Genomic DNA, 27,353 nt, shown 5'->3' on the forward strand with positions numbered 1-27,353 from the left:
AGAAACATAACGGGGGTTCTCCTCTTCCACCCCTGAGAAAGTTTGAAAAAAAGCATGTGGCAAATTGTGACAAGAAACACTACATAATTAGCAGAAGCAATTCACCAAAGCACTGAGTTAATCCTGATTTCAACTGGTTCGGGATGCAAGGGGTTTAGAGATAAAGACTTTGTTAAAAAAGACAAAACAAACTGTACTTATTTTGTGTGTCTTTCACCCTCAGGTGACTGTATACAAAATAGCACACACACCTTAACTAATGTCAAATGCAAGTTAAAGGAATCTGTGGAAAGTGCTCTCTTTTACGTTATGAAGCCTCAGTTGGTTAATGCAATCACTGCAGATGTCTGGGTGTAAACTGACAGAAACAGAATTGAATCTTGGTGGGCGCACTGCAGAATAGTCACTTGTGTGGTTATAGTGCTATGAGGTCTTAGCCTGCAACTGAGAAGGTACTGTAAATATGCGTGCAATTATTCTAAAATTGTATTACAGACAGTATCAGACAGGCTGGCTTAAAATGTGCAGAGATTTATTGTTTAATATAAAGCAAGTGTTTGTGAAATACATATAAGTATATTTTTGCAGTGTGCAAAGGTATATGAATAAAAAATAGCGCACACTCCTTGTATGATAAACATTACAAATGCAAGTTACAGTAAATGCTGGGAGATGCAGCCCTTTACGTTTTGAATCCTCAGTTAGTTTAATCACTGAAGATATCTGTGTGTAACTAGAGAGAAAGCGAATTGAATCTTAAAGGGCGCAGTGAGACTGGAGACTTGTGTATTTACTGTGTTGCGAAGTCCCAGTCTGTGAGTGGGAAAGCAGTATACAGTATGTCAGTTATTATTTTTAAATTGTATTATACGTGGTATAAGCGCCATATATGGCTGTAGAATGTCGCTTATAAGTTCACTGAAACTATGGAAATGCCACACACTATCAATCTGAAAACTTGGCAACTAAGCATTAGCAAGGCGACTGTCAGATCACAGAAGAGGAAAACCTGTTATTCAAAGCAGACCTGCTCTTGCTAAAAATGATTAACAATTAAAAAACATACAAACGTTTTCTACGAATTAACTGCAAGGCGCCTTCACAGGTGCAGGCATTCATACTAGTCAAACTTCAACCCTTCCAAGATTCCCAAGCCTGCGGTAGGGTGTCCATTCCAGTTTCAGACCTTGAGGTGAGAATGGGGCAGTAGGGGTGGGTAGGGCTCTGAAAGAGAGCACAATCCTCTAGCTGGGCTGGCAGAGTGAAGGTAAGAGCTGAACAAAGGGGGTGCAATCAGCACCCTCACCAGATGAAAATATAACTGCCCCTGATGGGTAAAAATGGGGTCACCAGGTGTAACAGAGTCTTGCCCTCTTTTTGGAGGAGGCTAGGTGGCCACCCCTCCAATCCAATGACAAATGGGTTATTTAGTCAGCAAACTCATTACCCCACCCTCAGTTACACACTGCAGCACGGCCTCCACAGTTGGGTACTGAGGACCCAAATACACAAGCTTCAGTGGACCCAGGTGAAAGCCAAAACGAGAATAAATTTAACCTAAGCTTCACTACCATCTAAAAAGAAAAAGATACCATATGTCACAGACTCAGTCCCAACCTCACTCACCTTCCAGGAGAAAAGAATCTACTCATAAATGTCCCTGTACCGCCTGGGGGGAATTGTCCTCTAGTTAATATGGATGTATGTGTGAATGCGCCTCGTGGAAAAGGGTCACGAGCAAGACAGACCCCACGAACGCCTACAGCAGACTGGGGATGTGGCTGGTAGAAATTAACAAGGCACCGAGCAGCACATGATGCAAAGTGCATCATTCGTTGATGTTTGAATAGGGTTGGATTGGTAAGGTGGGCACTCGGGCAATGGTCGAGGGGCCGGTATCTGAGTTTCAGCTGTGGGCTACTATTTTGGGCTGCCTGGGGCTGATTAGAGCGGTGTCTGTGTTGTTCGGATGCCGCCAGCGGCCCAGTGGGTGCCTGAATGGCCTTTCTGAAGGCAGATGGACGTCCATTACCCCTTTAATTCACAGGCAGAGGTGTCACTCCCTTTCTCTCGCTGGGCCGGCCCATTAATGTATGCATATTGAGCAGGGGCCGGGGCCTGAGCAAAAGTGGTCTCAATTGTTTTCAGGTGTTTTTCACCAGTGTGAACTAATCTGTGCATTTTTGTTTTATCTAAGTAAAGTTCAGAAAACATGGCTCTGTCAGAGACACCCACCTTCTTTTTATAAAACTTCGCCAAAGCAGTGTTTTGCGGAAAGGCAATATGCAAATGAGGGCCACTTTTTTAGCATTCCCGGGCCGATTTTTAACCCCAATCCAGCCATGCGTTTGAATAATAGATATTGAAATTTGACCTGACGACTATACTGAGCTTGTAAACGTGAGTAGAATGAACGTGGGAGTCAGCCATACCAGCAGAATGATCAGTCACATATCACTGCAAAATGTGGTGAACCCAGTGAGCTATCTTATTAGATCACAGAAAGGCTGGATCTGTACGTGTGATCGCTGCACACTGTGTACTTTCCAGAAAGAGACAACCAAGAGAAGGGACCACACAAGACAGCCTATGATTGTCATAAGTGGCGGCTCATTCATTCATACATACCCACCTGCATGCTTTAATTCACCACGAAGTACATGATTTCTCCCATTGAGTGTTGATTGATCACCTCTATTTACATCGTTTTCCATAGCTCAGGCCACACCTCAAGGGCGTCAGAGCACTACAGAGAAAATACATTTACAGTATGTAGATACATTGGTGCTCATGCACTCCTTACTTATTTATATCTAAGGAGCGCACTGTCTGGGTGGGTGCTTATAATTTATCAGGCTCACACTCCATTTAGAATTCTAGCCTCTGAAGGTGTTTACATTGGGACTTTTTATTGATTTGTGTTTTAAACGTACTATTTTTGTTTATTCATTTGTTTATTCACGTCCGTTTCTCCTTTGTTAATTCATTCTAACTTAGACCTGGAGTATCGCAAGGGTTCAAACTTTGTCTGTACATGTTTTTTTTTCTTCATTTGATACAGACACACCACACACGGCTTTCGTTCTGACTTCAATCTGAGTGTGTGTTCTTATGATGTATGCTACTTAGTGATATACTTTACTTACTGATAGTAGTTTAACCCAGCAAGCCCAGGAACGGTGTCAAGGTAACCGCCTGCTCTTGTGCCGAAGCCAGCAGGGCACTTGGACATTAACTTCTCTCCTGCGGAACTAGAGGCCAACCTCCCTACTTGCGTTTCCTGTGCCTCTGCCAATCCAGACGCTGCTCTCTTGATCTTCATATTAGTGAACAATGTGACAGCAGCGTTCGGATTGGCTTGGGCAGGAAAACCAAGCGCTCCTTAGGAGGCTGGGGGACTGAGGTTCTGATTCCCTGGAACCTAACAATGTACAGTTAGGAGAGGCCTGAAATGTGTATGTCGGGCTGGACACAGGAAGGTACCCGTCCAACCTGACATGCGCACTTCAAGACTAGAAGTCTTATATCAATCATTTAAGCCCCACCTCTGCCCTCATGCAGAAAGACACTAACTCTGCGATTTAAGAGCAATGCAGACTATATATTTTTTATGTAATTTAATATGGGGAGCAACAAATACAGCGGGGAACTGCCCCTTGTTGCCAGACCTTGCCCAAGAGGCAGATAGTCCACTTTTCACATCACAAGTAAAGGTCCCCAACACTGGGATTACCCAGGGTTGTAGAGGCCTTTGCCCATATGGCCATCTCCTTTTATCTCTGTAATCATACTCATGAAGATGGTATGCAGCTCATATATAGATTCAATAGTGATCTGCAGAGTACTTTACATTATTTGTGTGCATGCCTGGTCTCCTTGAGTGGATAGATGCAAACCAATCAGTTGAGTATTAATGCAAACATTCTGGAGATGCAGTAATCCTGTTTTGAGATGAAGATGAATCCCAGGGCCAGCACGTTTGCAAGACTTGATGAGTCGTTGACCAACTAGTCACCAGTAGTAAAGGACTTAGGTTCTTCATGTGCAAACAATTCAGATGGATTTCTCCCATCATTGTTGTGCCACAAGCTTGAAAAAGGGCTGGAGGAAACTGTAGTTTTGCCACCATATAATTCTTCAGTCGCATCCGTGAAGATAGTAGTTTCATTGACATTCAGTAATGTGCAGTTCTTAAATGTGCTATTGTGTCTGTCTAGCAGTAGCCGGAGAGACAGGTTGCTGATGCTCGCCTTTTGCCTACACATTAACTTCATGGAGTGGACTGGGCGATGCAGCTGAATAGGCTGGGTTATAACCGCATGCACTTTGCAAATCTATAGCATTGCACTTAGGTACAGCGAAAGCTTGATTTTTAGCTTTTTCTGTGCATCGGCAAAAAAACATTCTGATCATTATAACCGATTGCTCTGTCCTTCATCTGAGGTGCTCGGGCAAAATCCAGAGATACTTTGCAGCGAAGCTTTGTAAGCTAACGTCTCTGTCATAATGATAAAGCTATTTATTTTTAGTTTCAATCAATTTGTACTTATCTATCATTGGAATAATGTCTAGGTTCCTGAAATGAAGGAGAATGTTACATATTTGCTTGTATAAGATGATTCTCAGTTCCTTCAGTCATAAAAATACAGTGTATAATTTCAAAAAGTGAACAAGAAGACTCAAGATAAAAGACTTGTACACAGAAGTCCCAGACTCACATAGACATTTTTATCTATAAACGTATGGCCATATATACTCTCATTTATGTTTGCCATAAATAATACTAGGAGGCATAAATGGCTTTACTATTGTATACTACTCCATGGGAGTGCATACATATCTTCAGTTGTAATTCCCATCAATCAATCAATCAAGTCATATTTATAAAGCGCTGCTTGTCACCCCGGGGAGCATCCAGGCACTTCCTGCTGGTCTCATTCGAACAGCCCAGTTGTGAGTCCCTTCCTGAAGGTGGTCAATGATGATGCAGTGCAGAGGTGGAGGGGTAGTTCATTCCAGGTTTTGGCGGTGAGGTGGGAGACGAAGCATCCTCCGGTGCAGCTGCGTCGTATGCTCGGTATCTCTGCAGGTGTGCTGAGCAAAGGATCCTGTTTGGCTGGTAGAAGTGCAGGCAGTGGTTCATGTAGGCAAGTCCTTGGTTATTTAGGACTTTGTAGGCATGGCTCAGGAGCTTGAAATGGCATCTCTTCTCAACTGGGAGTCAGTGTATTTATTTCAGGTGCTGGGTAATGTGGGTTCTCTTGGGCAGGTTGAGGATAAGTATGGCCACTGCGTTTTTTATTCTCTGTAGTCTTTGCATTTATTCGGTGTTGAGGTCGGCATAGAGGTCGTTGCCGTAGTCCAGTCAGCTTGCGAAGAGGGCCTGTGTTACTATTTTCCTGGTGTTGGTGGGGAGCCACTTAAAGATCTTTCGAAGCATGTGGAGTGTGTGGAAGCAGGCTGAGGAGATGGCGTTGACTAGACTTTTCATGACAAGTGTGCAGTTGAGAATGATACCGAGGTTGCGGGCATGGAGGTGATACCAAGGATGCAGGCATATGGTGGTACCGAGTTCCGACGGTCCGTAGGGTGGTGTGCTTACTGAAGATGATAACTTCCATCTTGTCTGTGTTGAGCTTAAGGCAGTTGTCCCTCAACCAGGCTGAGATGTTCTTCATGCAGTTGTGGAAGTTGGTTTTAATCGAGGTGGGGTCAGCTGAGAGATATATGACGAGCTGGGTGTCGTCGGTGTAGGAAATTATGTTTATGTCATGTGATTTGACAATGTCCGCGAGTGGTGTCATGTGGATGTTGAAGAGGGTTGTTCTGAGGGATGATCCTTGAGGTACAGCACTAATGGTGTGTTTGGCCCCTGATGTGAGAGGACAAGGGGTGGGAAATTAATGTTACACAGGTTGGTCTGCCTTGTAAGTTTGTTGGCATTCACAAACTGAAATCTGACTGTTGACATCCTAGAAATGGTCATGGATTTACTCTAACCAAGAAATGGAGTAACGGCCAACCAGGGTGGGAAGGGAAACTGATCACCCACAGATTTGGTGTTAGTGTAGACCTGGGATTTCTCCACAGGGAAATGTTTTTCCCACAGAGAAAAAACAATTGCTTTTGCACATTTTTCTGTCCTCCCCGCTTTGTGAATTCATATGCTGTGCACAAAACCACATTGGGGAAGTAGGCAGTGCTACCAAACTTACATGGCCACTGAAATAGTATGCTTGGAGATCTGCGCCTGGCAAGCTTTAAGCCATACTATTACACCTGTGTGACTGGTGAAAAGTTTAAAACTATGTCCTGGCGAGGATTGTGGAACTCCGTGCATACTTTTACACTTAACTTCATGAACTAGGTCCTAAGGTTTCATAAGAAAGAGGATAGTAATAAAAATGCAAAAGAGTGGACCGACAGCTCCTTCTTACTCACCCTAGGCCTTACTTAATTAACAAACTATGTCCACGACCTGATGCAGGCAGACATTGCCCACTAATGACATTTTTGAGTCCTTGGTCAGATTGTGCTGTAACCAGGCCCTCCATCCTCCCTCTCCTGTTTAGTCTGTCTCATTTGAGACCGGCGTCCCCAGCTGATTTCCATCCACGTCAAATGTATACATAGTCCCTAGCACTTGAGAATGAAGTTGACCTGCCCACTCTAACGACTAAAACATTTTTCAATATTAATTGCCATTTATTTATAATTTCCAACATAATTCCTCTATTAAGTAGCTCATCATAGGAGTAAAGTGAACTGGACAAAGAGTACCTTCATTCAAACATTTGAGGGATCCATGAAACCTTCGAGGCGACCTCCTAATGTGTAGAATTGCAGGTCAGTCTTTTTTGACTCCTGCAGATACCTTTCTAAGAGGATGAGTTAAAAAGAGGAGCTGCATTTAAGAGGGCATATTCAGAACAGAACTCCATCGTACAGTACACTGATAATGCCTCTTGGCATCCTCTAAAGGACTTCCATGTGATCACGGTGCTGTAACTAGAAGATAAGCACAATAAATAACAACAAAACCCTGTTTTGACTGTCTGGGACTCCTGAATAGCCAGGGTGGAAGGTTGCAGGAGCTGTGCGTGCACTCGCACCTAAGATCCACGGAGGTCCATCAAGTGAGCTGAAGATAAGTCTGACTCATGTATCCTCATGGATTAGCCAAAGGCCACAATACAGTCTATGAAACATTTTAGCTCTTGATTCAATCCTCACCTTTTACAGAATATTTCGTTTCATCAGCATAGCTTCTGACCTCGAAGCCGAACACCCGATCAAGTCAGCAAATGAGTGGATGTAAATGTTAAGGTAGAGCTGCCCTCTGAGGAATGTCACATGAAGAGGGTGGCTGGGCAGTGGCAGCCGGCACAGGTAAACACGGTGGGGCCGGGAGGGGCGTGGCAGGGGGAAAGCCGACGGACGATGGAATAGGTGCCATTTATTTATTTAATTATACATATTCCTTCATCTGTCGACTTCCATCAGCTCACACCCCACCCCACCCCACCGTGTTTACCTGTGGCAGCCGCCGCTGAAGCTGGGTTGAGAAGGGTAGAAGAGAAACGCGCTCAATATATATTGGGAGAAAAGGACAGTCTTTTGATTCTATGCCACTAAAAGTAGCCTGCTTGTAACCCGGACACTTATATGACATAATCAACAGTGTTGAATGCTGCTGAAAGATCAAGTAGCAGGTTAAAAAGTGATTAACAAGAGCAGGTTTACAAATTTAGAGGGACTGAGATTCCCACAGGAACTTGTGGACCGCTGCCTGATCAAACCGGAGAGCTGGGCAGGAGTGAAAGGATAACAGAAGAATCAAGAGCGAGTGAGAAGAAGTACCAGCTCTTTTGTGGAGAAGTGTGGCTCACTGGTTAGAGCGGCAGACTCTGAAGCAGAGATCAGGGTTCAAGTCCCGACGCGGCAGGTCTTGGGCTCAATGTCCGCGGACTCGATAATTCTCGCCTCAGCGCCTACTTTAATCATGGGTCCCACACTGCAACTCTGGGCAATAGCTTGCTTAATCTCCACAACGGCCCCAACAACACTGGGATGCCTGGCTTCACCTTGGAGGTGCCCAGGAGGGACATCCACAGGGAGAGCCAGGAAGGCTACCACAGCGTTATACAGTGCCGGGATGCCTCGTTGCTGGGGCAGCTGTGCACTTTACAAGTATACTACATTTACATTTACATTTTGTCTGTCTTCCTGGGTATACAGACACCACAAAACATGTCTGCGATGCATGGCTTGCAGGCACCTTCTTGGAGCAGGAACAGAGCACTGATGGTGGTGGAGGGAAGGATGGAGGACCGACCGTACTGGGTGTGAAAAATGTGTCACTTTTCTAATAAACTCCTGTCACAGTAGGGCTGAGCCATTCGAAGTCAGGCCAGGCTGCTAAATTTCAGAGGATAACTCAAAAGTGAAGCAGGGAATGCATGAATTAATCTCAGAGACCGCTTATTCAAGATTTCTTATTCAAGTTTTTGATCTCCAAAGAGATCAACAGTAAAACACCAACAAAATAAACTAGATACTATAAAATTGCTTTCATGCATAATAAAAGTTACACATTAGACTACTCAAGACAGCTGTTAACACATGTTTAAAAGGCTCTTACAATTTGTTTTAATTCTATAGCACATCATTTCATTAACCTGAATATATAGAAACTGAGTGGCTGCTCCAGCTGATTTAGTACCATATGTCAAAAACAGAAGTTTTAAAAATGACATCTAGCAGGCTTTAAAACAGGACAAAGAAAGGACGTGATCCACCGTTTGTACTGCGTCTTTGCACAAATGACACCTCTTATCTGTCGTGTTGTTTGTCCTTACGTGCAGCGCATAAACCACAGGACACAGGTATGTAATTGCAGCTTCTTTTATTTCTCTTACAAGAGCGGGTCTCAGCATGTCTGTCCCCGTCTATGGTCCTAGTCAGAATGTCCTCTTCCTGTCCCCTGACCGGATGTGGTGTCCGGTGACCTGGTCACCACCCTCACGACCCACAGGGTCCTAGTGTCCGCTGTGCCTACTGTCCTGTTGCCCTGTCCGTCCTGTCCGTCGTCTGTTTGTCAGGTCATGACATCTCCCCCCTTGTTGCAAACAACAGTTTGTGGTACAGTTCTACTAATCACTTCCATGGCACCACCCTCACATCATTAGCTCGCCGTTGCAGTGAGAGAGAGAGAGAGAGAGAGAGAGAGTGAGAGAGAGAGAGAGAGAGAGAGAGAGAGAGAGAGAGAGAGAGAGAGAGAGAGATTGTCAGTCTCGTCGACCCTTCTCCCCAGTCTCTGTTTCCTACTTCTTTCTACGTAGTCTCTTTGTCCCTTTGCGTCGTTTCCTGCCGTCGTCTTTCTTTCTGCTCTTCACTTGTTCTCCGTCTGTTCTCAGTTTGCCAGTCGCTCTTTCTCTTTGTCGTTGCTCTCTCCTCCTAGTCTTCTTTCTGTTCTTCCGTTGTCCTTCTTCTGCTCCCCTTTTGCCGGCCTCTCGTCGCCTTGATCGTTGTTCTCTGCCCTCCGTTTTGTTTCCTGCTCCTTTCTTTCTACACCCGCCGTTTGTTGTATTTGTTCTCTCCATTATTCTCTTTTGTTCTCTTCCTCTTTCATTATTCCCTGAGTCTTCTCCTTGCTTGCTCTCAGCATGGCTGTTGTCTTTTTTATATGTCATTGTTATAAGGCCCATCGTCTGGGCGGTGGTGTTGCTCATCAGGCATGGCCCTGGGATATCGCCTTGTAGAACATGGACGTCCTCTTTATTTATTTTGTCATTGTATCTCAGTTCCTCTGTGAACTTCCCCAAGTTAGTTATTTCTTTCCTTGCCCCCCAGGTAAAAATCTTTACTTTGGACGCTCTCAGGGTCGGCTTTACTTCCATTCTCTCATACTCCGATGCGCACATGACATTGCAGGTTGCACCACTATCCAATACAAAGTCTGTTTCATGCACTCCTACTCTTATCTTTGCATGATCTATCTTTCCTCGGGTGCTTCTGTCTGCTGGCTGTGTTGTTTCTCCTGCTTCTTCTTCCTCGCTCTGCTCAGTGTGCACCTCCGACATGCGATATAGTCTTTCTACTTTCTCTACTTCCTCTTCTTCGCCTGACCCTCGTGATGAACTCCTCCTTTCATTGTCGACATACCTGACATGTCTTGTTGTCGATTCCTGTTGTCTTCCTGTTCTCCCATTGTCGTCTCTGAATGGGGCACTTTGGCACATGCTGGCGTAGTGGTTTCTTCCACCACATCTTCTGCACGTCTGGCCAAATGCTGGGCATTGACCTCCGTGTGGAAATTCTATTCCGCACTGTAGCATGTTCTTTCAGGTCGTCTCCTCTCCTTTTGTTCCCTCCAGTCATTCTTTCGTTGGTCTGTGCGATATCTGTTTGTCTTAAAGTGTGCGGTTTCTGTTTCAACGCTCTTCCCTCTTTCCATTTCCTTGGCATGTTCCGTTGCTCTCGCCTCTGCTCTCGCTAGTGATAGGATGTTCTCCAATGATGTCGGCTCCTTAAGTATTCTTGCTCTGAATCCTGTGTCGCGACAGCCTTCTATGATCCCTAGCCTTATTGCTTGCTCGTTATCAAATTTGTCAAACTCACAATGGGTCACCAATTTCCTCAGCCGTGTCGCGAAGTCGTCTAGTGTTTCGCCAACTTGTTGACATGCAATGGTAAAAGTATATCGTTCGCAGTCAATGTTACGTTGCGGGTCGAATTTGGCTGTTAGACATTTTTTTAGTTGGTCATATGTTTTTGTTTCTTCGGTCGGCAGTGTCACCAGAAGTTCTTCGACGTCGTCCCCTGCCAAATTCAACAGTAGTCCCAGTTTCTTTCCAGCTGCTACATCTGTGTCTTCTACATATCTTTCGAACTGCCTGATCCACTTCTCCCACCTTATTCCTGTTTGTGGCTCCGATAAGTTGAACGGTAGTGGTCTCCTGTATTGTGCGCTGGGTTTTGGATCTGCTATTCTTGCCTTCTTCCTTTTTTTTTTTTTTTTTTTTGCTCTGTCTTTTTGTTTACCTTTTATCGTCTTTCTCTGCTTCTTCTTCTTCTTGTGTTTTACTTTGGTTTAACTTTTTCTACTTTCTTTTCTCTTGTGTCCCCTTTCTTTCTTTGTCCTTTTCTTGTCCTTTTATTTTCTTCTTCTTCTTCTTTTTCTTTCTTTTATTTTTATCCTCCTCTAGGTTTTTCTTGTCCTTTTATTTTCTTTTTCTTCTCCTTTCTGTTCTTTTGTTGTATTCCTGTTACTGTGACACTCTTTTTGTGCCTCTTATTCTTTTTTCTTCTTTATTTCCTGTCTGTTCTTCTTATTCTGCTATTCTGCCTGTCTTTAACCCCTTCCACACTCATGACGAGCTGGGCTCGTCATGGTGTAGCCTCCTCGCACACTGATGACGAGCCCAGCTCGTCATGTAAAGTGCGATTTACAAAAACTCAGCATACAAGCAGAATAAGAGCAGCGCGCATGTGGTTAAAGTGGCCTCCATGCAATTTCAATGCTATTTTTCCATTTAATGTCCCAACTCAAAATGGCCGCTGTGTTCACGCGAGATTTTACGACCGAAATCTCGCGTAGCCTGTTTCTAAGATGGCCGCTGCTTTTTGTCAATGTCCTGATTGGCCTTCCTTGCCTGACCCTCTTATGGCCGCCGAGATGTGCACTTCTCGCGAGACCTCACGCTTTGATTTTCAAGCGCGAGCACCTCGCGCTTTGAATTGCTGGCACTCGCGCTGATCACCGAACGCTCCTTACCGCGCTCAGACGCTTTAGTTGGACGCTGTCGGGGTGGGCTCCTGTGTAGCTCCTCACGTCTTCCTTTGTTGCTCCGCGTTTCGTCCAGTGTTCTGCACGTGTGGCTTCGTGCCTCGTCGCCAGATGTCGTGTTGTTTGTCCTTACGTGCAGCGCATAAACCACAGGACACAGGTATGTAATTGCAGCTTCTTTTATTTCTCTTACAAGAGCGGGTCTCAGCACGTCTGTCCCTGTCTATGGTCCTAATCAGAATGTCCTCTTCCTGTCCCCTGACCGGATGTGGTGTCCGGTGACCTGGTCACCACCCTCACGACCCACAGGGTCCTAGTGTCCGCTGTCCCTACTGTCCTGTTGCCCTGTCCGTCCTGTCCGTCGTCTGTTTGTCAGGTCATGACACTATCAGCCCAACGTATTTGCCGCCACGCATCCACAAAACAACTTAAATGGAGGCATTTCATCTAAGCATGAGCATGCAGCGGCAGGCCCCATGTTCCATATTCCACCTTAAGTAGGGCTGAGGGGTCGAAACACTTCCTGTCCTTTTTACTTCCTCCAGCCGGTTTAGTCTCCCACATTGGCGACTATCCTCTTCCATACATATACATGGAGAATTTTAGGAAGCCTCCGAGGCTGCAGTAGCCCATATCTTGCAGGTCTACCAATTCCAAGCTAAAGTGCTCAAGTGCTTGAATAAGGATCGACCTCACAGTATAGGCTCCCCTTATCGAAGCTAAACATTCAATACTTATAAAGATGCCAGCCCCCTTTACAAAGGGTCTGACCAGCCTCATTCGATACGCAATGCCTCTATTGGTGCCATGGTGTGCAAATTACAAATCGATCACGATATTTTCACTTCTGCTTTGTGCATAAAGTGCCAGTGCTTGGTACGTATGAATTTCACTCAGTATAATAATATAGGCAGTATTTTCATCTTGGAGATAGCCAGCAAGTGACTAAACTGCCTTCAGCCTATAAAATGCCTCAAGTTCGTTAGCATGAGATAAAGCCTTGTTTGCCAGGTGGACAATATGTTCGTTCTCACTCAGATTATCAGAAACGAAATGTCCTAGGTGCAGATAAGATTTAAATCTTTCTATAGGCACAGTACCCAAGAACCATCTGTACTTTGCCCTCCGGTGGTCTCCCTTCCTACTCAATTTCTTGCTTTACTTTTACTTGGTTAATTTTCAAGTAATGTCTAGCCACATACGCTGCTAGGCAGTGAAGACACTCCGCAAACCTTTAGGGGTCAAGTCCAATACTATAATATAATCTGCATATAGTAAACTGCCTTATTTTAAGCACTTTTCTCATTCAGTCAGTCACATTTACTTTATTCGGTTTATGTGCAAACCATAAAAACATACTAAAAGACATATAATGTCGAAAAAATAAAAAAACATTATTTACATATAAAAATATTTAGAGATATACAAATATTTACATGCAGAAAACAGATTAAAAAAAGCAGTTTGGGTAAGTTGCATCAGGACACGACAATAAGTTAAAATATGTACAGTTTGATCTTAACTTGTTTTCCTTATAATTCTTACAGTCGCAGAGAGAAAGTTGGCAATATAAACTTTTTTCTCATTCAATCGTGGCCGTGAGGCCACGGTTGCCCCCCAACATTACTTGGCTCCATGCAGCAATATGCAGGGTTATCAACTTTAATGAACCATCTGGGAGACCCAGATCCATGAGTTTCTTCTACAGGGTGTGCCTGTCCACGTGGACAAAGGCGGTAGAGTCTGAAATCCATAAGTGCCGTGTATACTGGCATACCCCGTATCTGGGCATACTTTTTCACAATATGGTGTAGCATGGATATGCTGTCTAGGGTGGTGCAGTTCTATTGAAAGCCGGCCTCTTCCAAAGGCAGAATCTGCATTTCCTTTACCCAGACCTGTAGATGATGTAATACGGAAATATGCAAAAGATGTTCCCAGGTGCGTCTAGGAGCGCGATCTGTCTATAATTACAGAGTTATTACTGGGGACTTTTTATGCAATGTGAGTACAATACTGCCTCACCAGGAGTTAGGAATCTCCCCAGATATGTAGCAGAATTTACACAAAGCAGCCAAATAGGTCGCCCAAAAATCAGCCTCTAACTTGATAACAGTAATTGACTACCGAGCAGGCCTTCTTGGCTTGCCCCTGTACATCGTGCTCCAGAATAAGTCTTAATTCGTTATTTAGATGAACAAGGAAGGACGGCTTATTACTCTGGGCCGTATTCCAGTCCATGATAGAAGATGGCCAGCAAGGGGTTTCATTTATTCTGAGATTTTTTCAGCACCGTTAGGACTTGTTTAGGAGTAATCACAGTACCTAAGCCTGAGTTTAATCAGTGGCTGTTCTATTTAATACCAAAAGAACAAGTTCCTAAAAAAAGGAACACAAGATGTTACCACACTAACATCAAATTTACACACGAATAATCAATAAAACGTGAAACCAGGGTTTTTGTCTGAAAATTATTATTGAAATTCAAGGCAAAGTATATATATTTCTGTACAAAAAAATGAACAATCATAAAGAATAGGGTGCATACATAGATATAATGAGGATATTCAAGGCATTGGTTGCTTGTCCTTAGACATATCCAAATTTTAAGTCCAGACTGCTGGGTCACAGTAGTTGATTGATTTTAACTCAAAGTCAGAAGAAAATCAAAAGATGACATGAGACAAACTATGCAGAGTTGGACTAAACAAGTCGACGTTTCGGCCTTATTTCGGTTATTCTTAAGACCATCATCAGGACAACAAAATGGTATATACAATTGATGACCCTTTTTTTAAATCAAATGCGCGTCAGTTAGAGATTCATGACGGCACCGGCACCTTCATTTGGTTGCATTGAGGTCAGGCACAGAAGTATATCGATTGTGCATGGGATACACTTGCAACGAGTATAGCGAAGCAGTGAAAGGATTCTGGCAGTTAGTCCAGTTTAAGTTGATGCTCGGTTATCTCGAAAATGATTTGAATCATTCGCCGCGGAACGTCAATAGAGAACGATCAGTTCATGCAACCAAATGAAGGTGCCGGTGCCGGTGCCGGTGCTGTCATGAATCTCTAACTGACGCACATTTGATTTAAAAAAGGGTCATCAATTGTATATACCATTTTGTTGTCCTGATGATGGTCTTAAGAATAACCGAAATAAGGCCGAAACGTCGACATGTTTAGTCCAACTCTGCATAGTTTGTCTCATGTCATCTTTTGATTTTCTTCTGACTTTGAGTTAAAATCAATCAACTACTGTGACCCAGCAGTCTGGACTTAAAATTTGGATATGTCTAAGGACAAGCAACCAATGCCTTGAATATCCTCATTATATCTATGTATGCACCCTATTCTTTATGATTGTTCATTTTTTTGTACAGAAATTTATATACTTTGCCTTGAATTTCAATAATAATTTTCAGACAAAAACCCTGGTTTCACGTTTTATTGATTATTCGTGTGTAAATTTGATGTTAGTGTGGTAACATCTTGTGTTCCTTTTTTTAGGAACTTGTTCTTTTGGTATTAAATAGAACAGCCACTGATTAAACTCAGGCTTAGGTACTGTGATTACTCCTAAACAAGTCCTAACGGTGCTGAAAAAATCTCAGAATAAATGAAACCCCTTGCTGGCCATCTTCTATCATAAACTTTGCCCGAGCCCGCAAGGGTATATTGGGTTGCTCACCTTCATGTACATTGTATTCCAGTCCAGTCATTTTTAGGGCGTCTGTACCATTGCAGCAAATGGAGACCAGCCCTATGCCCGTCCAGCAAGAGGGAATCCAGACTGATTGCACTGCCATTGAAGTGCGCCGACTGTTCCTGTACCAAGATGATGCAATAGTGAGTCCGCTCTGCTTGAGCGGAAACAGGAGGTCGGATCCATCGAGTAAACGTGGAGGTGCCACACCAGGCGAGGCTCTAGACACTGATTTATTTAAAAAAAATAATACTACCTGCCTGCTGTTTCAACTCCAGCATGTATAAGAAATACTTTTGAAGATCAGTAACTCCCGTTCAACACAATTTAACCTCAATGCCGTTTCTACTTGCATTCTGCTGAACATCATTATTTTAAAGTGTGGCTTATAAATAATGGTGAACTTACTTCTGCAATATCTGCCGAATAGGTCTGTGGATGTTCCAAAGGGATTTGGGGGAAAAGGTAGCTGAAAAATAATTTCTTAGCAAATACCACCATCTAGTGGCCACGTTTTATAACCTGCATAACTTTTAAATTCTACAGGTTATAAATATATTGCACAGTTTTGATATCTCGAATAGTTTTTTCCTGAGTCCAATACTTTCTTTTAAGCCAACTCATCTTCATGTACAGGCCAATAGCCACTACTACAGCTAAGTAGTGTATTTCGCCCTAAGTGCCAAAGGCTTACAGCTTTAAGTCGCTGTAAATATTAGCTGACCGTATTGTTTTAGAGGAGTGGCCCCAAAGAGAATCTTCAACAGAAAGCGCAGCCATGGTTTGTTTGGACATGCCTCATTTGTTTTGACATGCTAAGGTATTATTAACATGCTATGTTTTGACAAATAGATGCTTGTGATGTGTACGCTAAGTCTATTGATTATTTTACTTAGTTCCCATGTGTATGGTCTCCAACATTTATTCTGCTTTCCATGGAATCTTCCATTTATAATCGCCCTAAAATTTAACATTTTGCACGGCTGCCCATTACTCAGTGCAGGGTACTGTGGTGACCTGGGCAAGGTACATTCTTTCAGGGTGGTTTCCATTGCCTATAAGGTCCTAACCATTAGAGGGCAAGAAAAGTCTAGGAAAGTAGATGTGAAGTTAAGAAAAATAAAGATTTGCTCACATTCATGCTTTAATGATAGGGGATGTATTGAATGCAAATTTTTTGTAGGTCGATACTGTCGACTATGATACAGTGTCAAACCGCCATTCAAAGGTGTAATCAATCATTTTCTGCGTCTACCCCTTCACTCTGGTTGATATTTACTTCGAGTGTTGGTTCCTTACGTTCCCATTTTGCTGAATTTTTGCAGTTAAAGATATATCTCTTCAAATGATATTGATAGTTAATTGGCCTTCTTGCATCTATCTGTTTTTTAACTGTTTTCCTTTTAATTATATTTAATGATTTATCTGTATGCTGCGTTGTTTTACATCAAGTCAGTCTATTTGAGCAATTCTTCATTAATACATGTAATGTTATAAAATAAATAAATTATGACATATTTAGGTCATTGGTGAAGATCCAATTTCCAAAGTTGTTTGCTAAATGATGTTAAACTTAGCTACACAAAAAGTCTTCCGAGAGAGTAAATTCTTTATTTTGGTTTGATTCATAAAAAGTAAATTGAGGTAATCTGCCTTCTCTGTCTGGTCATCCTGTATTTTATTCCTTTTGTTGAACCATATAATTTTGATAGTTTTATTACTCTGAGCACTTTAATCTAGTGGCAGGCCTAGCTGTCCAAAGTAGAAAATCAGAGCACAGACTAGAATCATAATACTGTATTTTGGGAATGGGACTAGCTAGGAAAATCATTAAACAACTATTTTTACTTGTCAATGGTGAAGTCGGATTTTAATAAATATTAATGAAAAGTAACAACGGTATCCTTAACCTGTCTGAAGTTCATGGAGGGTAAATTTGTATTTGTTTCCCACTTTTGCCAGTCAGTAATTAGCATTTGAAGAGCTGTGAAAGCTGTCTACAGAAAAGAAAATTACCTGGGTGTGGGGAGGCGTTATTGTTCACTTGACAGACTGACCAATGACATTGGCAACATGAATTGGATAAACTTCAAAGATGGCTTTCCAGCCACGGACAAATGATAGCTGAAACCTGGGCAAGGTCCTTCCGCCCCCCACCCCATCCAGGCAGTCATGCACCAATCACAGTGGGCCTCTTTTTGACATTACAGTGTTAAATCCTGCTTGACAGGTCCACTGGGGTTTACAAATAAAACTGAGGGTGCACTTAAAAGGAGGGGAAACAGGATGCCAAAACAAATTGTGTGTACCCACTGTCTGTTTGCTGGAAACCCCTGCTTTGTTCTAACAGACTTCTGTCTCTGGGTTCATCGGGGTAGATTTATTACCCAAAACTGGATTTTAGTGCTAGATGTAGAAGTACACTAGGATTATCGTAGTACACTCCCCACACAGCCTCAGAGCCCAAGTTAAGTGTGGCCAAAGACATCTGCTATCATGAAAATGCTCAAGGTAGCTATGGTTGGCTCTAGGAACTTTAAACCAATTGGTAAAGGCATGCCCAGGAGCCATTCCCAACCACTGGCTCATGCCAGGCATAAATAAATGTGGCATCTCCAGGCACCCACTTCAGAATATTTCTCGACCTGAGGAAGAACTGAAGAGGACTGACCTGAAATGAGCCTTGTAGGACTGCACCTGCTTCCTCTTGTACCCAGGACAAAGACATGGACTCCAAGGATCATGAGGCTGACCTCCTGTTAAAGCTACAGAGACACAAAAAGCTATAAAAGGCCTTTTCCTGCAACTGCCTAGCTGACCAGTGTCAACTGGGCCTAGATGGTACCCAATTGTTTGGCCTCTGCTTGTCTCCCTGTGAATCTCTAAGTGCTTCACCAGGGGTCCTGCGGGCTTTAAAAGTGTAATCCTGTGTGAGATTGGGACTTAAAGAAATAAAGTCTTTGACCAGGGTGAACCTGGTTAGTGTATCTGACCCACACTTTATGCTTCTCAGTTCTACTCTTACTTAAAAACCTTTAAAATAAATGTCTCCGGTTCCCCTTAATAGATGTTTGTCATGTTGGTTTCATTTTGTTTATTCATTTTTACTGTCTAATTCTGTTTGAAATTTTTATTGTTTTGCATTTCAACTTTGTACTGTTTTGGTACTGCATAAATACTTTACACTTTGCCCTAAATTAAGGCTTTCTGCTCTCTACCATAGCTACCAGCGAGTTTAGCTCAAGTTGATTTAATGACTTTGACGATTCACCTTGAAAAGCGATTACATTATTCCTTGCGGAGGGTAGTCACCCACCCCAAAAACTAATCCAATTTTTTACAATACATTTGAAAAATCCACCAGCATGGTGTAATTTTCACTTTTGAAATGTGACTGTAAGGCTTGTGGTCTTTCTTGTGTGCTTTCTTTGGGAAATAAACACCAATAAACTGGGAAGTTTGTGGGAATGTTGAATTACAATATCATGGCTGAAATAGTTGTATGTGACAATAATATCGAAGTCAATAATATTGTCCTGGAACAATATTGACTTCACAATACTATTGCCAATATATCATTACAGTAAGCTTAGATGAAGTTAAGATTCCTTATGTATGCTTACCTTAATGAAAAAGTAGCAGTCTCTATTGTGGAGTTGATATTTTTCCAGGTCTACCTTACTGACATACTGACATACAAGCGTTTGTGGATACTCAAATACTCCTTCCTGGTAGTTTCCCACCTAGGAAGCACATATAGATTCACTCTTGGCATGTAGTTTACCACCCAGGTCAGGTCAAAATATGTGTCCTAGTGTATGGTAAGAGGTCTGTGGAGAACCAACAAAAATATAAAAGTGCAAATGCACATTAGCGTCACATTTACACATGCAAAAAGAGGCACCTTAAAGAGCACATATCCTGCGACCACCAACACCCCCAATTTGAAGACCTGAGTTGGTAATAGTGGGTGCAGTGCCAACATTGATTCCCTATCTGAACTTAAGGACTGACTAGATGAGATGAACAATAAGGGGTATCAGGTGTGCACTAAGAGACATTGAGTTGCTACAAGTTAATTGACTTGACACAATCACACTTCCTCACTTGGAACCCTGCCTCAATGCCTAGAAACCTAATACACTTTAATGCACACCCCTCTATTCTCCTTATTTCTCTGTTTCATAGGCTCTACCACCGGTACTATTATTGAGGGGATTTGGTCTATTTGCTGAAAGCACGAAACTGGTCCTAGGAGGCTTGTTTCAAGTCCAGGGAGAAACTGGCCTGGCAGTTCGGGCTGGACTGGTCCCATTGGGTGCAGGGTCAAGACTGATTTGCATATGGCTGGGTCCAAACTGGAATAGCATGGTGAGCAGAAAAGCAATGGATTTAGGCCCAGATCTCTGTACTGGGGTGAAAGTATGGCATTGTTCTGCATTCTGTCCATCAATTGTTCTTTTTGCATTTGTCACCCCGAGTGGAACGGGTATCCCCAGACGTGGGTCCCGTGCTCTCCATGCCACTGGAGTCAAGCTATTTTGGCTGATGAGGGATGAAAGCCCAAAACCAGTCCTGGGATGCTTGTTTCCAGTCCAGGGAGGACCTGACTTGGCAGTTCGGGCTGGACAGTTCCTATTAGGTGCAGGGTCAAGACTGATTTGCATATAGCTGGGTCCATACTGGAATGGCACGGCGAGAAAAAAACACAATGGATTTAGGCCCAGATCTCTATACTGGGGTAAATGTATGACATTGTTCTGTATTCTTGCCCTCTACTACAGTCTTTAGCTTAACCTCAGTCTCTTCTCTTACCTGCCATTCGTTTCCCCAATAGGAAGGTGGAGTATTCCCTTCCCTGTCACTCCTGTTTCGTTTTTTCACTCGTTTCTGTTGTCTGGCTCAAGTTCCAGCATTCTTTTCACTGTTTCAGAGCGTCTGTCCTGTATGGTGTGGTAGTAGGAGCTGAGAAAGCAGTCACTTGTGAATCATGGTGTCACGATTGAACCTCACATGCGAAGAAGCCTGTTAAACCGGGGGTGGGGTTGGGTGAACAATTGAGATCGTAAGTACTTAAGACGCCTCCCATGTGACCACAATTAAAATGAGATCAAGTGCTAAAAAAAAAAAAAGGAAGGTGGAGTATTATGTGGTGATGCTGGTTCAGCTCAGCATGCAATGCTCTCAGAGATCCCAAAGATGGTCACTAGAGTCACAATAACAAATCCTTAGCTCATTCCTGGTAAAGTTGCAAAGGGCCGTCAGTCTTTACTAAAGGAACATGTGTTAAGCATTTCACAGTACCAACATGGACGATAAGTAATTGACATGACTCAATTGAAATCCTACACCAATTTATACAATTAGGTTATATTTGTATCTTAATTTTAACACCAAAATGAACAAAATGGCATACATATACTGGAGTGATGAATTTTAGGAGCTGCTTTTACCACTGACACAATACTGCTGAGAACAGGTTGGAAAAACAAAAGAACCATGTCGCTGCTGACATTGGATGGAGGTTTTATAGAGTGCCCTCTAGGAGCAGCTTTGAGTTTTGGAGTCAGTTACTGGACTGGTGAACAACAAGCCTTGGCAGGGGTAAATATAGCAGATGGTTACTTCGACGTCTGGAGGTCTAGGGGAACAAGGTAGTGGCCAGAATCTTTGTGGAAGACAGGACTGCAGTTCCACCAATGCACTAGACCCTCTGGATTTGGGCAATTTGTATTTGGGCGATACTTCAGAGGGCCTGATGGCCAACGGTTCTTCAGATCCGGAGCATTGATTTACCTGCGTTTTGCTGGGGACTAGTCCCACTAGTCCAAGGGAGTCTGAGGTTGCTACTAACTTTTAGAGGGGTCCCTCTATCTGGGGGAACTGACCTTTAGCCTATGACAAGTCTCATTCATACATTTCCAGGAGAGTTGCCACAGGTGCAAAGTATTCCTCTTTTGCCTTGTGCAAAGTCCTCTTGTCAAAGACATGGGTCCTTTCTTTGTCCTCTTCGATGCAAGTTGGATCAGAACTGGTGTTCTGGTGTCAGGAGGGGACCCTTTTTAAGTTGGCAGAAGTCCACCTTAGGTAAACAGGCTAGACAGTCCACCCTAGAGTTGTATTTAGCCTTCTGGGTGTGTACACCCCTGAATACAAATTTTCCTGCATGCCCAGTCAAATCTGCCTGGGATAGGGGGAGGGCTGTGTACTCCACTGGTAGACAGATGGATGCATATCAGAGGCAGTGCAGCCTTTGAAGCTCACCACCTTGATGTGCCACTTCACTAGCCTTCCTGGGAGGGAGGAGGTGTGACCTCCTTCCTGCCCAGGCAATAGTTCCTCACTTCTGGGAGTGAGCACACCGCCTGGCAGGAGGTCATAATCCTGTCATGGTGCAGCAAGCTCGGGCCCCTAGCCAGAGCACCGAGAAGCTGGGGTAACTAGGTGGACAACCTCTAAGGCAGTCACCTGTGTGCATACCACATCGTCCCCAATATGAGAATTGTGTCAGGGGTAGAATTGTTTGATACCAAACTTGACATATTTAGGTGGTTCAATAATGAAGATAGTGACTCTGAGTCTGCCCGGGTGCAAGCCCATGTTATCCTATGGACTTCCTATCACTTATAGTGCCCCGATAGAGACATATACATTTGAACTTATATTCCTGCACCTTTAATATACTGCACCCTGCCTCCTGGGCTCAGGAGATTTTCTTTAGGGGTGAATGATGTATACTAAAAGCAATGCATTGACTTTGCCACACATGGTGAGGGCAAAGTCGAATTGGAGCAGTTTACACTGTTCCTGTAGTCTGCAATGGTACGCCTGCTGTCACAGTGGCGCAAACAGTGCTGCAAGCCCTGGTGACCCCTTCACCACCCATTCCCTTGGTACCATATACCAGGGACTTAGAAGGGGGTAAAGTCCTTGACAATTACACACATCAGTTTTAGGGAGAGAGCACTGGCAGTGGAGCCTGGTTAGCATGCTTCAGTGCACTGTCAGAGTCGAAAACCAGCATCTAGTAACCCAAATGGGGGCAAAAGGTGGGGGGACAGCTGCAAAAAGTCCTGTTTTCTTACACCCCTTCTTCATCCTACCTGGACACACTAAGTTGTCCTTCCCCTCTCACGATCTGCGACTCTTGGGAAGACAGTCCGAGATTGATGAATGGAATGAGTATCATTGAGTTTGATACTAATGCTATCATTACTCTAATAGTAATAATAATAATAATAATAATTATTATAATTATAACCATGAATTGAAGGGTTCATAAACTTTTTTCAGATAACATATTTTGATCTTTTGGAATAGTGATGTAACTTCTGCTGCATTTATCAACCAAGCATTTCAGTTGCTTAAACTGGTGTCCATTTTATGAGATACAATTAACATCTAAAGTAGGGAATACATCACAGCAGGACAGTAAGAACAGTCTGTAGATATCTTACAGCAGCAAGGAATAAAGTGTTTTCTTTTACTACCCACTGAAAAGTAAATGCTTGACTTTTATGTCAATTAATGTATGTAGCTACCTGGCTGGGAAGTAGGGATGCTTTATAGGAAGAGTATTGTCGCTGTGCGCTGGGTAAGCACTGATGAACTGTTTCTTTTTCTTTTCAGAAGGGACAGTGATGAAATGGTTGTGGGACTACTTTTGGGTCATCCTGATCTCGTGCATTATATTGGTCTCTGCCATCATCAGCATCACCATGGTCTGCGTATGCAGGACCCACCTCTCCAGACGTGAGTGCATAGAGCAAAGAAGCATAAAGTTGCCACGTTACTCCATGCTGCCATGTTCCTGCCCTCTATACAGAAAATATTTTCCTGGAGGAATTATTTCCAATCTGCTTTTTAATTTGTTGGTCACACGATCCAACATTGTAATTAATCTGAAAAAGAAAATATGAGACCAACGGCAAAGGCATGCTGTTTCGCTTTGTAGAATTTATCATACATAAAATATCATATTCAGGGTCAAAAAGATGCTATTAAAGAATATCAATACAGCACTGTCACAACCCAAATATTCAAACAAAGAATAATGGAAAAATCAGGACATAGGATCACTGGGAAGCGAAATATCCTCCTAACCACATACATTTACAAATATTTAGTCCTGTTAGCTTCTTTCTTTGTTCCAACAGTGATATGGACTGATGAACAGAATGATACTGTCAATGATATTAAAGAGGAGGAACCATCGACGTTTTGGTCGCTTGAGGCCAAAAGGTCCCCGAGACCATCATCAGGACACACAGTTAAAAAGCCCAGCTCAGGACAGTCCCTGAATAATCTAATGAAACAAAACACTAATAAATATGACAGAACGCCCAAAAAACATCCTGTGCACTGCTTGATCACAATGTATCAGATGTTTAGATTGTTTGGATTTATAGAGGCTGTGGTTTATTTTACAGACTGATTTACCCTGTAGGAGTAATACTCCCTGTGCCTTTGGTAAAACGGTGGTCAATTGTGCCCGCCGCGTTTTTATTGGTGTTTGTTATAAAAACGCAGCGGGCTTGTAAGACTACAATCGAGCGTACACGCTGATTGCCAATGGGGAGCCTTTACAAACCAGATGATACGGGCGAAAGCCGGCCAAAATAAACTGTGGTGCGATACCACTGTTGACATCATAACTGGATACGAAACAACAGAAGACCCCCGTAGAACCCCCTTGCGGGTTGGAATTATCAGTGCTTTCTAACCAAAAGAGAACAGATCTGGAAATAGCCTTGAAAAAGTCGTGGGTTACACTCCCAGTCACGACGAAACACGTGTCGGCTGTGTGGAGAACTTCCAGTGATCAAGAATAAATACAAATTGATGTATTAATAACAACTACGTATTGTGATTGTTTCAAAGGGTGGCAACACCTATATCCAACAGTTCTATGATATACGTGTGCTAAGGAGTGGTACAATTTGTTTGCGGCGTTTGCTCATGTTTGGGAGGATTAAGTGGTTCCTTCTCCCTTATAGCACCGTAAGAAATAACGTTTGGACTTAAATATTTGTGAGACTCTCTAAGTGGCGCCGAGTAACCTATATCAAACCACTACTTGTGCTTAACAGCAAAACACACAAGATGATAGACGGAATGTTGCACAATGGCGAAACATTCACCCCCAGTCACAGATCTGGGCTTAATCCATCGTTATTTTGCTCACCAAGCCACCCCAGTTCAGACGTGGCCATATGCAAATTAGTCTTGATCAGAATAATTTATGTCACTAAGGACTGCAATGGTCCCCTGATTGGCTCATATACTGGAAAACAACAAATCTCAAGCTACGCCCTTAATACAAGAACTACATAGCTTCCATTTTGCCTGCAGACAAGACTCTACAAACTTCCTGACACACTGTTCATTTCGGAGGGCTAGTAGGCACAAACACCTTGAAGTCCCAGTCAATCATTAAAATCCATCCAATCTCCACGTTCAAGTTGTCATCTCTGCCCAATATGCAGCCATTATAAGAGGCCCAACAATCATGTGACCTTGTGAATGCAAAGTGTGGAGTTTGTTCCCTCACTCCCTTTTCTGCACCTTGGAATCAGAAATACTTTGCTAATGGGCACATGCTAGCCACCCTTCGAATATGCATTAATTGTCCACCTTTTTAGTGCCTAGTTTGACCTTTGATTATAGGGCTGGCATAAACACAGGTTTTGTGCAGTCTCCATCAGGGTTGGAATCCCGAAGGCAGGAATTTGTGCTGGAAATGGGATGTATCACTGATAGAAACTGAGTTATTAGAACTCATGAACCAGAAGAGACCTTTAGCTATCCAGGGGGCATATGTACAAGCCCCTAATGCTACTGGAGCGTCACTTTTTTTGACGCTCCGGTGATGCTGTGCCCTGCACCATTTTTGGCTAAGTGGTGTTAAGCCACTTTTTCTGGCTTAACACCGCTATGTAAAAATGCTACCCTTTCACGCACGTATCTGCGTGAAAGGGATGTGCAATGTGTGTTGCTGTGGGCGTTCCACTGCAATGTCCCTTCCTTTTTGGCGCTGCCCCACATTTAGGGAAGTTAGAATGATGCATGAGGAGAAATGCTTTCAGACTGCAGCAGACATAAACAATGATTAATGGCTGTTTGCTCTTTCTAAGTGCAGGACACCTTCCTGCACAAAAACAATAATTTCCTGCAATGCAGACACCCTTGCACCATGGTGCAAGGGTGCCGTGTTGGCGCTAGGCAGCTAATATTAGCGCTAGGAAAACCACAGGGATGCGCCGTCTTGTAGTAAACACGGCACATCCCTGCCTTTTGAAAATGTCGGAATACTGTGCTGCCAAATTTGGCGCAGCTCTGCACTCCGACATTCTGTTGTACATGTACTCCCAGGTGTCTTACTATGAAACTTCCTAACCCCAAAGCTGAATAGCATCTCAATTACTCTAGCTTCGGAATAAGCCTGAGGCCAACTATGTCCAGGAAATCATTTTTTTCCAGAGCTTCTCCCCTCTTTTTCAGACGAAATTTCAATTAGTTGCCCTCCTCTCCCACAATCTTCCTTCCCCAACCCTTCCTACCGGGACTCTCATCCCTGCCTGGCCTGCACTCTGTATGCAATATGTTTTACTTTACAAAACAGTGAAATAAATAAATGAAATGTGTCAGCTTTCAAACTTATTTTTTATTAAGGTAAACTCGTTTTTATGGCCCACATGCATCAAGCATTTTTGTAGTCTCAAACGGTGCGATTACTTAAAATCGGCCGTTTGCGAATGCAAAAGTGCTTTTTGGGATGCATGAAGCAATTTTAGAATTCGCAACATTGTTGCGATTTCTAAAATTGCGGGTGCTTTTAAGAAGTCGCAGATGTGCGACTTCTTAAAAGCAATGCATCATTACTTTGACAAGTGGAAATTCGCAATTAGGGTTCCAAATTTACCGAGTGGTTGAACCACTCGGTAAATTTGGAAAAAGTGTTTAAAATGCTTTAAATGTTTTTTTTTCAACATTCATGTTTCACACACACATGTCCTTAGGACATGTGTGTGTGAAACATGATGCGAAAAATACATTTCAGGGGTGCATGGGGGGGTCCTTTGGACCCCCCCCTGCACCCATGAAATTTTCTAAGTGCCACTCGCAATTTGCATTGACTCCTATGGGCCTTTTGGCCCATAGGAATCAATGGGAATTGCGAAAATTAACTTAAGAATTCGGTATTTCTTTGGGATTCGGTAAAAATTGCGATTTTTACCGAATCACAAAGAAATACCGAAAAAAATGATGCATAGCATTTTGCACTTCTTAATTTGCGATTCCTTATTTTTCGCAAATTAAGAAATGCAAAATGACACAATGATGCATGTGGGCCTTTATTTCTTGTTTGAGGGGACGGGAGCATAGATGGCTGTTGTGTCCTAGTGGACACAGTCTAGTTGTTAAAAGTGTAATGCTGCACTTAACACCCACCCACCACTGATGTCACGAACCACGTGACACAGATAATAAAAGGTGCCGAGTGCACGTGCTCAAGGTTCATTAACCCAGCTAACCAACAGTGTCCGTGTCGCAGTCATTAGCAGCATGTAGGCCTAGGGCCCCCAACACAACAGATGGCATTGCCTTAATACAATGCAAGTGGCGATGACCACAGTAGTTCTTTAAAGTTAATTTTTGCAGCTAAGCAACATGTTAATATCCAGTAACTTCTGATTTTGCTTCAGCAATAATTAATTTCTCATGTTTTTAAGGTTTCAGTCAAAGGTTGTCAAAATCCTTCGCTGTGAGAACGAGACACAATGGAACACGGGATGCTCAAAACTATGAGTAAGTACATCTGGTGAATATCTGTGCACTGCTTTAGTGACAAGGACCA

The 27,353-nt window shown here is 43.1% G+C and overlaps 1 protein-coding gene across 2 annotated transcripts in view; it reads left to right on the forward strand.

Moving 5' to 3' along the window:
• SCIMP (SLP adaptor and CSK interacting membrane protein) overlaps positions 1-27,353 on the forward strand; it is a 148,148-nt gene that overhangs the window by 68,096 nt on the left and 52,699 nt on the right. For both annotated transcript variants that reach the window (XM_086954814.1, XM_086954815.1), the window contains exons 2-3: positions 23,126-23,248; positions 27,229-27,304. In XM_086954814.1, coding sequence (XP_086810940.1) covers positions 23,126-23,248; positions 27,229-27,304 — 199 coding nt within the window. The remainder of the gene's footprint in view (positions 1-23,125; positions 23,249-27,228; positions 27,305-27,353) is intronic.

This window comes from Lissotriton vulgaris, chromosome 2_1, assembly GCF_964263255.1.
Source record: "Lissotriton vulgaris chromosome 2_1, aLisVul1.2, whole genome shotgun sequence".
Classification (NCBI taxonomy): Eukaryota; Metazoa; Chordata; class Amphibia; order Caudata; family Salamandridae; genus Lissotriton; species Lissotriton vulgaris.